The following is a 14353-nucleotide window of genomic DNA, read 5'->3' on the forward strand; positions in this document are numbered from 1 at the left end:
TTATGGGTAGTAACATCGTAGAAGTTCTTGTGCAAAATTGAATATGGACCATTTCTTCTTTAAACCCAATTTTGAAAAAGACCCTTGTACGAAAACAGTGTCTCATTTTTCATATTTCTCGACCAAAATCGACAAAATATAATACCTCGGCATATGAAATTGAAAGTGGAAAATTAGGATAGAAATGTAAGCCTCCCATCTAAACGCTTTTAAGAGAAATAAATGAGTGATGTAACTTGAGAAATTGACTTACGCGCTGCAGTAAAGATTAGTGTGCTATAACGAATTTTATCAAGTTAATATTTCTCTAAAATTGCGTCCAATTTAATGCTAAAAGTCTTTAAGTGAATATGTTCGAAGACCTGCAGTTTGTCTAGAGAGATCGAATAATGGCTTTTAATTGACTTTCGAACTTGATATGATAATTATATAAGAACCATAAAGTTAACGCACAGACGATTCTAACTAGGTAGCGCTATATATGCTTATTGAAAATGCATATACCATATGGGATCTTTGATGCAATATTACTTCTATATAACCGAGTGACAAAGAAAAAACAAGTAAAGGTAATCTTCAACGGATACCAGAAAAATTTTTCAAAATTGTTTGTTCCCACAATTTGTAGTTCGTGTTCACTTTTAAGGAGTTGTATGTCTGTTTGCGTTCAGGAATTTTGCTGCAAATTTTTCTTGTTTATGTTTTAAATTATTGAACATTTTGCCATTATATTATATTTGTTTGCAAATTTTTTCGAGTTTTTATTTAACCATTGTTTAAAATTAAATTGTATCCTCAATGTAATGCTAAGTAAAATTTTTTCCGTACATATGCACACTGGGGCTATGGATATGTCTAACGTAGAATTACCGCTTCATCGAGGTATATATGTCCTCTTATAAGCTACCTTAGGTCTTTTTAAAACACATTTGTCAAAATACTTCACACGCTAATATCTGTCTGTTATTATATTTGTCACTTAGCTCCGTCTGGACCACCGGTAGGATTCGTTGGCTCAGCTCGTTCACAATCGGAAATTATCACTCAATGGCAACCTCCTCTGGAGGAACATCGCAATGGTCAAATATTAGGTTATATAATTCGATACCGTCTGTTCGGTTACAACAATGTACCCTGGATGTATCAAAACATAACTAATGAAGCTCAGCGTAATTATTTGATACAAGAATTGATTACGTGGAAGGATTATGTAGTGCAAATTGCTGCCTATAATGACATGGGTGTGGGCGTCTACACCGAAGGTGCTAAAATTAAAACAAAAGAAGGTGTACCAGAGGCTCCGCCTACAAATGTAAAAGTTGTCCCCATAAATTCAACATCGGTGAGAGTTACCTGGACCCCGCCAAATCCTCAACAAATAAATGGTATCAACCAAGGTTATAAAATACAAGCTTGGCGTTATCAAATGATAGACGATGAACAGCGCGAATTTGAAGAGCGCATGATTACAGTGCCGCCCAGTCTAATTGATCCTGTGGCTGAGCAAGCGGCCGTTTTAACTGGACTCGAAAAGTTTAAAGATTATAATATAACTGTGCTTTGCTTCACAGATCCCGGGGATGGTGTAAGAAGTTACAGAATAGCTGTTAAAACAAAAGAAGATATTCCTGATGAAATTACTGCTTTGCATTTCGATGAAGTCTCTGATAGGTCAGTTAAGGTTTTGTGGGCTCCTCCCAAGAATTTGAATGGCTTATTAACAGGCTATACGGTTCGTTACCAAATGAAAGATAGACCGGAAAGCATGAAATCAGTTAATTTAACAGCTGATGACACTCAGTTGATAGTGACGCAACTGCAAGCGACAACTCATTACTGGTTTGAAATAAGAGCTTGGACTCGTATTGGTGGTGGACCTCCAAAAACTGCCACTATACAATCAGGCGTGGAACCTGTCCTGCCTGAGCCACCTACTAATCTGGCTTTATCAAACATTGAAGCTTTCTCAGTGGTACTACAATTTACTCCTGGCTTTGATGGTAATTCCTCAATAACCAAATGGAAAGTGGAAGCACAAACAGCTCGAAATTTAACATGGTTTACCGTATGCGAAATATCGGATCCTGACGCTGAGACTTTAACCGTGACAGGTCTGACGCCTTTCACGCAATATCGATTGCGTTTAAGCGCTACCAATGTGGTAGGTGCATCTAAGCCCTCCGAACCCACCAAGGATTTTCAAACGATTCAAGCTCGTCCAATGCATCCCCCTTTTAATGTAACGGTCAGAGCTATGAGTGCTACGCAGCTAAGAGTGCGCTGGATACCTTTGCAACAAAGGGAATGGTTTGGGAATCCTCGAGGCTATAACATTACTTTTCGTCAAATGGAAAGTGATAACAAAGTAGCTCCTAAAAGTGTCCTAATCGAAGATCACACCGCCAATTCCCACGTTCTGGAGACTCTCGAGGAATGGACAATATATGAAGTACTTATGAATGCTTGGAATGATGTAGGGTGTTCAAAGGACAGCGCTACAGCCGTTGAACGAACCAGAGAAGCTGTACCGTCTTATGGACCTTTAGACGTACAAGCCAATGCTACGTCTTCCACAACTATAGTAGTACGTTGGGGCGAAGTTCCGAAGCAACACAGAAATGGTCAAATTGACGGCTATAAAGTTTTCTACGCTGCTACAAGCAGAGGAGGTCAGGTTTTGCATAAAAGCATTTCAAGTAATAGCTCATTTACTACCACGTTAACAGAGCTCAAAAAATTCGTCATTTATCACATTCAAGTAATGGCTTTTACACGTTTAGGTGATGGAGCTCTCAGTACGCCACCGGTACGAGTGCAAACCTTCGAAGACACGCCAGGTGCTCCTTCTAATGTTAGCTTTCCCGATGTTTCGTTTTCAACTGCCCGCATTATATGGGATGTACCTGATGATCCCAATGGCGAAATTCTAGCATATCAAGTTACTTATTCCCTAAATGGAAGCACAAACCTAAATTATAGTCGAGAATTTTCACCATCTGATCGTACATTTCGAGCTGCACAACTTTTAGCTGAACGTTATTATACTTTCAGTGTAACGGCCCAAACGAGATTGGGATGGGGTAAGACTGCCTCCGTGTTAGTGTACACGACCAATAATAGAGAACGACCCCAGCCACCCTCAATGCCTCAAATATCGCGCAGTCAAATTCAGGCTCATCAAATTACATTTAGCTGGACACCGGGTAGAGACGGTTTTGCTCCACTACGTTATTATACAGTACAACTGCGAGAAAACGATGGACCTTGGTTCTTACTTCCAGAACGTGTAGATCCTACTTTAACTTCATATACAGCTACAAATTTAAAACCTCATACTACATACCAATTTCGTTTACAAGCAACTAATGACTTGGGACCATCCTCTTTTAGCCGTGAAAGCATTATAGTACGCACACTTCCTGCGGCGCCTTCTGTAGCTGTTTCGAATCTGAAAGTTGTACCCATTACCACAACTTCGGTACGCGTACAGTGGAATGCTTTAGAAACTTCTATGTGGAATGGTGACGCTGCTACAGGGGGTTATCGTATTCTATATCAACAGCTCTCGGATTTTCCAACAGCGTTGCAAGCGACACCAAAAACTGATGTAATGGGTATAAACGTAAATTCAGTAGTCCTCTCAGACCTACAACAAGATCGAAATTATGAAATTGTCGTTTTGCCGTTTAACTCACAAGGCCCAGGACCGGCTACGCCACCAGTTGCAGTTTACGTGGGAGAAGCTGTTCCGACGGGTGAGCCACGCGCAGTAGATGCTGCTCCTATATCCAGCACTGAAGTGCGTTTACGCTGGAAACCGCCCAAACAAAGTATGCAGAATGGCGATCTACTGGGCTACAAAATATTCTACTTGGTTACAGATTCTCCTCAAGAACTGGAGGACGGCAGAAAGTGGGAAGAGGAAACGGAAGTCGTGTCTGCCACGGCTACTTCACATAGTCTAGTGTTTTTGGATAAATTTACTGAATATCGTATACAAATTTTGGCATTTAACCCAGCCGGTGATGGTCCACGCTCGCTTCCAATTACAGTTAAAACGCTACAAGGTTTACCTAGTGCTCCGCAAAATTTGAGATTCGAAGATATAACCATGCAAAGTCTAAAGGTATCGTGGGACGTACCGAAATTTCGTAATGGCGAAATATTAGGCTATTTAGTAACTTATGAAACTACCGAAGAAAATGAAAGTAAGTCCATTTTTTTTTTTTTTTTTTTTGATAATATCCTTTATATTTTTTGATTTTCTAAGTTATGCTTTTCATTCAACTTAGAATTTAGTAAACAAGTGAAGCAAAAAGTGTCCAGTACTAGTCTTCTAGTGCAAAATTTAGAAGAAGAAGTCACCTACACATTTACTGTTCGCGCCCAAACAATTGATTATGGTCCCGCAGTAAGTGAAAACGTTACTACTGGCCCGCAAGAAGGATCTCCTGTAGCGCCTAGAGAGCTGATATTAGCAAAGACTTTATCCAGCGTCGAAATGCATTGGGTTAACGGTCCTTCGGGACGTGGGCCAATCTTAGGTTATTACATTGAAGCCAAAAAGCGCGGTGAGTTCATTTTATTACTTTATTACATAAACAATGCATGACTGTTTGGGTAAAAATAACATTTTTTACGCGACTGTTTTTTCCACGCCATGATCATCATTAAGACACATATAAAGTTTATTACTACATTAGTAGAGTTGTCAATATATACCCATGGTGTGCTTCAATATGAAAATCACTGAATTGGATAGAGATGTGACTTGTAAACTATAGTCTACGAATGTAACAATAAACTTAATAGTGGATGTATAAGATTCTAACGGGTGTATTGGTTTATAAACTTTAAGTTTTTTTTTACAATTTCGTCTTTCCTCTACTCTTTATTTCATTGGTGCGCTGTACTAATTAACTACTTAAGTAGAAAAAGGAGAACCGTCATTCATTTGTAAGTATGGATTATTGATATTATTATTATCTCATATATTATATAAAAAACATATATATATTTCGAGAAAAATTATAACAAATTTCCTTATAAAGGCGAAAAATTATTTTCATTTCTCTACAGATGATTCGCGTTGGGAAACAATTACGAAAACAACCACCGGAACCACACAAGACTTTACCGTGAGTTATCAGAGTCTTTTGCCTTCCACTGCGTATACATTCCGTGTTATAGCCTATAATCGTTTTGGCATTTCATTCCCTGTTTATTCGAAAGACTCAATACTAACATCCTCCAAATTACATTTAGAATATGATTATTTGCAACATAAACCGTTTTACCGGCAAACCTGGTTTATGGTGGCTCTTGCCGCCACATCCATTGTCATAATTATAATGGTTATAGCAGTGTTATGTGTTAAAAGCAAAAGTTATAAATATAAACGTAAGTATGAAGATGCTTTAGCAAGATCGAAGTAAAAAAGTGTTATGTCTATATATTTTTATTTATTTATTTATTTTTTCTTTTAAATAGAAGAAGCTCAAAAGACATTAGAAGAATCAATGGCCATGTCTGTAGATGAGAGACAAGAGTTGGCTTTGGAATTATATCGATCGCGTCATGGCGGTGGCACCGGTACTCTAAATAGTGCGGGTACATTAAATAGAAGTACTTTGGGCACAATGAGCAGGAAAGTTAACAGTCGGCCGCCAACCAATGTACAACTGGGAAAAAGTCCACCAAGACCATCGCCAGCATCGGTAGCATATCATAGTGATGAAGAAAGCTTAAAATGCTATGACGAAAATCCTGACGACAGCAGTGTTACAGAAAAACCTTCCGAAGTTAGCTCTTCAGAAGCTTCACAGGTAGGCTTATAGATAAACATACATCAAAAAAGTCAAGCTATTTTTCTACAAATTTCGTTGTAGCACTCGGAAAGCGAAAACGAGAGCGTACGCTCTGATCCACATTCCTTTGTTAATCATTACGCTAATGTCAATGACTCTTTACGCCAATCGTGGAAAAAACAAAAACCAGTGCGCAATTACTCGAGTTACACTGATTCTGAACCAGAGGGCAGTGCAGTGATGAGCCTCAATGGCGGTCAAATTATTGTTAATAATATGGCCAGATCGAGAGCACCACTGCCTGGCTTCTCCTCCTTTGTCTGACAATCAACGGAGTTCTAAACCTAGATACTTAACAAAAACAACAAACGAAACGCTAAAAAAAAAAAAGAAAGAAAATAAATCATTTAAGATTAATTTACATACCAACACAAAAGGGAAACCCTCATCAAAACCATTTTGAAATTGGTTAACTACAAATGTCTGCCTATTTATTAAAATAAAACACGTTTTATTATACTTCTTAAGATTAACTAAGGTTTACTAGAAAATTAAGGAAATTGTGTAGCTTAATGTAATAGCTCCTAAGGTACCAGAATGCATTCATTTCTATACAATTTGATAGAAAAATATTTTTGAAACATATTTAATTTTTTTGAAACCAATCATTCATTATAGCTTAAATGTTGAAGTTTTTTTAGTGCGAATCCATGAAAAAAAACTATATGAATTTTAGTAACATACCTAAATGCATATTCAAAATTACATATCGTTATCTAAAAACTAAAAAAGGCGTAATCAATATATTTTGCAGATAAAATACTTTTTATGAATTGTAGGGTGGATAGATGCCATGTCGTTTTATCAAAGTTTCTAAATTTTAGTTCGGTCAACTAGATAGAAATCTATCTAGATCTTTTTTTGTAGGCCCACAGCAAGTAATTATTATCAATCGCCTAAAACCCATACACATATATAATGCATAAACCGATGGATGGATTTGAATGAACTATCTATATATTAAAAGCTCAGTTCATAATATTTCCGTATAGTATACTTTCAAATTTCCGATCAATTTCTGTCATAGTTGATTTCAAATGAAGCAAATATAAAGTCTCCATTAATAGGTTCCCCCGTATTCCGCTTTTAATAGCTCGACGCTTTCGTCAGCCACACAACCCCATTACGCCGTCGCATTTAGGCGTATAGCCAATCACGATTGACCGTTAAGTTCAGTCCTTGCTTGTAACAACACACACAAGGGCGGCCCCTTTGACCAACTGACGTGAATTGCTGGGGACACGCGAAACGGGACATATTTAAACACGCATTGAGCCAAAGGCGAGTTTTATTGCCGAGAATAATTTAACGATTGAAATTGTTATTTCCCATGAAACGAGTTTTGATGCACTATAACTCACATGAAATTGGTGTCCGTTCTGTTTCAGTTCTCGAATCAACCTTCTATCATACGCATCCCAACTACAAATCTTTATCGAAAATATGTAACAAACTGCTTGCATCGATGTCTAGTTATTTCGAATCATTCATAAATCAATAAATTTTGTTTATCATCATACCCAGTGGCCATTTTCATGACTATGCCTCATTGGCACGAGAACATTAAGTACTGTTTACCATTTTAAATCATTTCACCTGATACGTAACTGACCGGCTATTCGAAAGGTTGATGGGAACTAGAAACTTGACTTTATTGAAAACAAATTGTGTTAACAAATTTAATTTAATTGGCGATTGTTGCTGAACCAAACACCGCTCGCTGGTTAAGTTTCAAAGTTTAGTAGACCATTCAATATTCACAAAATTCCGTTCGCCAACGTTATAGCTTCTTTAATATATTCCCCTCTTAAAAAGTTGTGATCAACCAATTGATATGCCAAGGTTTAAACGTTAACGATCGCAGAACAGGCATGAAAAGCTATAAATTTTTTAATTGAAGGACAAAAATCGCACTGATAAGTATATTTACGAACTGATAAAAGCTATTTTGTTGATATTTTCAAATCCAACTTGTATAAAGGTCACTTATAATCCAAACTTTTATAAAATTAGTTTGATGGTTTCTAAGATTTCTTTTCTCTTTATCCTGATTATCTTACATTATTTCGAAAATAGTACGGCAGTAAAATAATTGCACTTCTTAAGTAGGTTTAAATTGGCGAGTATTAAAAATTTCCTATAAATTTAAATGTAACTTTCTTCTTGTTTTTGCCGAAATTTTCCTTGCGAAAGCCTATTATGCTTGGATATAAATCATTCTGAAAATGGTATTTTAGAGCACCAAATTATTGGACTGAGTAAAATAATCACATGAATCCATTCAAAATTGATTTTTCTTTAGTGTATGTCTGATATGGGATTTCCGGGTGTTACGTGCGGATTAACAACATTATTATCATTAATACATTATTACTATATGCCCTTTCTGAAGTGGTGGATATTAAACCTCACAAAATATTTATTTACGCCTTTTATAATTTTAGGTGACGATGTACAGAATGTGTACATTTCACTCATCTTAAGATCTCCAAACTTAAAGGCGTCGTTACATTTAAATTTAAGTCAAGGTAGCTCGCTTTTTTTATGTGGATCATTATACAAAGGAATTTATTGGCGAAATCAAATATATATGTATATATGTATTGATTTTGTATTAAAAATTAGTATCTTGATGTTCAACCGATGTCATCTTATCGATAAAGCAATTTAAGAAAAGCGACTTACATAACACTTAGGTCCAGAGAACTAAACTTTATTGTTATTGTTCGTTCATTCATCTATTTTCTAATAACTTTTTATCAAACTAAATAATTCATATTTTATAAAAATTAATTTTTTTTCTATTTATTTTAAAGTTTAAACATATAAATATTTAAATATACTTTTTACGGAATATTGCTTTCATAAAAAATATATTTATTATTTTTTTACAACTAATGTGCTTTTGTAATGCCTTCGCTTAGGTGAATTTTTTATAGTTTATTTTCTTAAAAAAGGCTGATCTAATCAGCTTAGATTTCATGAGTATATATCTTAAGTAAAATTAGTAACTTTCTAAAATACAATTCGATTTAATTCTGATTATCTCCCACTTGTAAATGTAACTGAATTTATATAGTAGTGTTTCTTCTTTTTTTTTTTTTTTTAATTGACTGTAGGCCATATTAAGAATGCAATTGTTGCAACCGTTACAGTATGAGTAGCTCATACTTTACATGGATTTCTATAAGAAATGAACTCATTATATGTATTTATTAAAGTTCTTTCAATTAACTCATAGAAAAGCGAAAACATTGTCTATAGACTGATTACATTTATGTATATAAGTATTTCTATGTATTATAATTATTATTACAATTATAGTTATTATTTTTTTTTTACTTTCTAAAGTGCAACTTTGGCTAATTCTAGCATAATTTTCGTTTTTATTTTCCAGGTTGCTCAAATATTATATTATATGTACACTTATTTATAACTTTATTCTTAAATCGAAATTTTTTTTTTTTTTAAACCCACCACTGCAAGATAACGATATACTCAGTTTGTTTTTTTTTTTTCGTAATGCATGTAACTTCCAAAAGAAAGCTTGAAAGACCCTATGAATTATATATATTCTTGATCAGCGTGAAATTGTGAGTTGATTTAGCCATGTCTGTCCGTCAATGTGTCTGCGCGGTGTTTATTGTTGGCATTCCCCTGGTCGCAAAAATGAAAATCTCGACTTTATATTTGGTAGAAACATTGAATGTTTTTTCGCGCAAATTGATAATGAAAATGGGCCAAATTGGCCAGAGCAGACGCCCGCAGTGGACCATTAACTAAACGCAACTTCGTTTTTCTTAACAAACATTTTCTAGATTTTTGCTCGTTTCTCAAAAGTTATAAAAGTTAGAAGGCTGACATTTTTCATACTTACTTTACGAAAGAGTCCGCTCTCTATGTCCAAAAAATGGGAAAAATCGACTATGCCCACGCAAAGTTACAATTCATTAAATTTTATTTTTTCACTTTTTTGAGGTTTTATGCTTACAAACGCAAACAAGACAAAATATTTAAAATTATTTTGGACATTGCACCATTACCTTACCTTACCTTATTTGCTTAAAAATAGGTTAATTCTAAAATGGGCCCCCCGAGACTACTTTTTTCTTTTTAATAATATCAGCGATAGGTATATCAAATAAAAGAATTTGGACAGTAGAATGCGAAAAGCATAGTGGTGGGTATGCGTGGTTCGGCCCGCTTCGAATTTAACTTTTTTACTTGGTGTTTCTCTTATTATACTTTCCATTAACATAAAGCAAGAATTTTTTTAGAATTTCCTTTTTTATTTACTAGAATTAACTTCTTTAACTTTTAAGTTATTATTGAAAGATTAAAAAACTCACAAAACGATAGTGAATGCGGGAAAAAGTATTACAAAATGTACTTGATAAATAAAAAAAATAAAAAAAAAAACGATTGAATATAAGAAAAAAAAGTGAAAAGAAGAATGCAATTTTTTAATTTTATTTCTAGTCGATTCGAGGGGAGGGAAGGATGGATTCAAAAACGATACGAATGCTAATAAGTAATAAGTAAGAATATGATATTCGGTTAGTGTATGTATCGAAAATCATATTTTATACAATTTCGCAGTAGTCTTGAAGGTACAACGGCAATCTAAACACCATATTTACATATCCCACATTATGTGTATATGATTTCCTGATAATTATAAACGAACCCTTAATCTGATTTGACCGGTTTTTCAACTTGACAAAAACAACTGACGAAAATTTTAACAGCCATACAAAGATCTCTAAATTAAGAACTTTAAAAATTGAAACTCAATTTTGTAAAAAAGAAAAAGAAAATTGCCGAACTGATGATTGAAATTCTTTGACTTTCGATGCTAACTTGCGAAGAAAAAAAAATATTTCTAGACCTACTTTTGTAGTTAGTGTATCGCAATACGGAGTATGGAGACGAAACCTATTGCGTTATTCACGTGTTAATAGTAGAATAATATATTCTCAAACCTTTATAATGTTACGAAAATCCCAAATTCAGTTAAATGTCAGCTAAGTAATTTTCGTAAGAATAAATTCCCTAAAGAAGGGAAAACCAAATGAGCATTTGCAGGCGCCTCATGCAGCTGCAGGCCAATGAAAACGATTAGTGGAAAAGCAAACAGGTAAAAGCTAAGTGCATATTCGCAGGCCTGTCATGCAGGTGCAGGCCGATGGAAACGATTAGAGGAAAAACCAGGCTGGGATTAGACCATAACCATGAATTTAGGTATAGTAACATTCTTGTAAAATTGTATATAGATCGAATATTTGTGAAAAGTAGAGTTAGTCTGGCAAGAACGTAGAAGTTGAAAGTACGGCCGAAATAAATTGTAAATAAATATTCCTACTGTTGTGAAAGACAAAGTAGTAAAATAAAAAAACTTTGAAGTGCATTTCTCTTGATCAAAATATCGACGATCTAGTGATACGGACTGTATCTTGTAAAAAGCGAATTTCATAACAATAAGTTAATAAAATTTTAAATAAAAAATTGCGTTCGACTACACAACAACTTCATATCTATTTCTTATTGTAATATATCCATGACATTCTTGCAGACTGTTTGTGTGCGTTTGTATTTTTGATGGGCGTGTAGAACGAAATGGCATGTCTGTCTGTCCGTCAATTGGAATGTTGCGATTACAATAAATGTAACCAGGATAATCCATGTTTCGCAACGTCTTGCATATATATTAAAATCTTGATTTTTCTAAATTATTATTTCAATACTATAGAACGGTCTATACCATAAGCTACTTTTGAACCGTCATTTCGCAGCGCATTGGCAGCGTCATTGCTTATGAACAGGAAACATAGCCCATCAAAAAAAAGAACTGAAAACATGTAAGAGAGCTATAGTCGTAGAAGGCTGAATATTATATACCCTATACAACTTCACTTAGTGAATAATAAGCAAAAATTTTACATAATTTTATGTAAATGCATAACTCTCACATTGGAGAATATTCGAACGTCGACGTGGACCAAATTTAATTTACTTGTCAACGATTTTATTATTTTCCAGTTGCTCTTCCGTCATAACAAATTACAAAGTACGCTTTCTCGCTTTAGAAGGGTTTGCTTTCATGAGGATCCCTACATATGGTGGGTTTTAACATATATGTCTACGTGATACAAATTTCCTATTTTTGATTTTCTAAAGATAAATTTTCATCACATAATATTAAAAATTAAACTTTTTGGACATATAAAGATTCAGTTTCCGTTGCAACGGTTATATGGCAAGAGACTTAAAAAAACGCCCCATCCGAATCAATTTAGAGCACTCAGCGACTTTTGCCGCTAAGTTCGAAAAATTACAATAATTTTTCTTAAAACGGCTCATCAAAATAAGGCGGTATGCGGTGAGCGGTCGAAATAATAGTCCGATCCGAACTATATTCAATAGCGTGCGTCCTTGGACCAGAACATATCAGTCTATCAAATATCATCAAAATATCCTAAAAAATGCGACCTGTAAATTGAACATGGGCTGATATCAGACAAGCTTAGATCGATTCAGAACCATTTTCTGATGGGGACATAATAAAATGTGGGTCTCTCTCTAACCCTTCCGGATATTGCCACCGTCGGCACAAACTTAATATAGCCACTTAATACACCACAAGTGGTGTAAGAAATAAGAGGTAAAAGAACAATTTTCGTTCTCAAGCGGACCTTGGGCAACTGTCGCCTCTGAAAATCGGTTTTTTTTTGTCTTTTAGTGTAAATAATTACTAATCGGATAATCATCGTTAAATTAACCGTTAAATTAAAAGTTTCACATTTTTGTGAAACTCCGGTTCCACATTTTTAAAATCCGGACGCAAGAAAATCTAAGTAATAACTGAGAATTTAATATAAATACTTTATGTTTTGTGGAACTGTAATTAAAAGTGCAAAAATCCGCATGTACTCACCTTTGAACTACGCTATTAAAGTCAACTTTAAATTCTTCGATTAACATAAATGAAATTCAAAATTACTTACGAACATTGTTTGATTGATTCTGCAGTCGGCAAAAGAAGTCGAACATTTAGGATTATGCAATGTATGCCTATGCTATGCCTAGCATAACAATGAACAGTACAGATGGTAGAATAAGGGAAGAATACAACGAGTGAAATGGTGTGGTAGAGCAACAGAGAGAAGCAAGCATCAGCAGTTAAGTAGCAGTCCCTTACATTTTAGTAAACATTTGTATAATATCTTTAACATTAATAAAGTGATATCAAAATCCTTTATATGTATGCGCCATTGAAAAATCTTATTCCATAAAATTACCCGTATTTGGATAATTTGTATTCTTCGTAAATCCTATCGATACCCCGATTAGGACCACTTTCACATAAGTCTAAGTGTATGTTTGCATTAAGTATGAGCCGTTACCATTTCAGCGAAAAGACATGGAATGTTCGCTTTATTTTACAGGTTATTTAATTCCCTCCTCTTTTACGAGTGTGTCACAATCCGTTTTAACCTTACTGTGTGAAACTAAATCGGGAATGTACTGGACAAATTTTGACTTCTATGCCAATAACAGACAAGTGACCGAGTCGTGTGAGAATTTTTGGCTGATGGTGATTAGTTGTTAAATGCCGGAAACATATTCCGGACGTTTGATGTTACCAAACCCTTATTTTTGAAAAGGGAATCCATTAGGATATCTAAAAATTATAAATAAAAATTATAAAAATGAAGATTAAGATTATTATTATTATTATTATTATTATTTTAATTTTAGACTAAGATTAAGATATGGTTACATCGTTCTAGATTTTTTACAAAATCGAAATTTTTATATCTAACACTACATAAGCTGCATGGTATATTAAGTTTTTGACGACGCATGCAACATCCAGAAGGATCTAAGGTACACCCAACTTTTATTATATCGATAAGCTTGTCTGTTCATCAAATGTCTATTCATATGTTGTTGTGTTCAGCGTGCATGTAGCAATTTTTAAAAGATTTTAATGAAATTTGGTAGATTGACGTTGTTTGGCATAAGAAAGAACGCAATTGAAAATGGTTCGGTTCGGACCACTTTTTCGATCAGTCCCTATATAACACGGGTAAGAAAGTTATGTTCGGCCGTGAGCGAATGTTTTAAACCCATTACCGTTATCCTAAGAAAGACTAAAAAAAAGGAAAAAGAATAAATTTCTATACTTTGTGTTATTTAGTGAACGTCTTTTTCTGTTTTTTAAAATGAAAGTGGAAATTTGTATGGTTTGTCTGTTGTAGTTTATGAGTAACTGGCACAAAACATGGGAGCAATAGTGCTCTCAATCTTTATTGCATAAACGTGAGGCTGTTATAGGCTTTCCCTTAGACCAGTTCGGATCATTTTCAAATTCTTTCGATGTCTACATTTCTACAAACGACGACGAAATGTTGACCACAGATACAACACATTTGCATTTTGCACACGAACAGGTGGGCATCCAAGGTGATATTCCAAATTTTGAA

At 34.6% G+C, this 14353-nt stretch overlaps 1 protein-coding gene across 5 annotated transcripts in view; it reads left to right on the forward strand.

Annotated features, from left to right (window-relative positions):
- The window catches only part of LOC119637287 (protein sidekick), a 218132-nt gene extending 208252 nt beyond the window's left edge, over positions 1-9880 (forward strand). For 2 of the 5 annotated variants that reach the window (XM_038033213.1, XM_038033215.1), the window contains exons 10-15: positions 984-4208; positions 4293-4571; positions 4930-4956; positions 5080-5400; positions 5491-5825; positions 5889-9880. In XM_038033213.1, coding sequence (XP_037889141.1) covers positions 984-4208; positions 4293-4571; positions 4930-4956; positions 5080-5400; positions 5491-5825; positions 5889-6131 — 4430 coding nt within the window. In that variant the 3' untranslated portion in view covers positions 6132-9880. The remainder of the gene's footprint in view (positions 1-983; positions 4209-4292; positions 4572-4929; positions 4957-5079; positions 5401-5490; positions 5826-5888) is intronic. The other 3 variants (XM_038033216.1, XM_038033217.1, XM_038033214.1) reach the window with 2 other exon arrangements.
- The last annotated feature ends 4473 nt before the right edge of the window (positions 9881-14353 follow it).

Source organism: Glossina fuscipes, unplaced genomic scaffold, assembly GCF_014805625.2.
Source record: "Glossina fuscipes isolate IAEA_lab_2018 unplaced genomic scaffold, Yale_Gfus_2 59, whole genome shotgun sequence".
NCBI classification, from domain to species: Eukaryota; Metazoa; Arthropoda; class Insecta; order Diptera; family Glossinidae; genus Glossina; species Glossina fuscipes.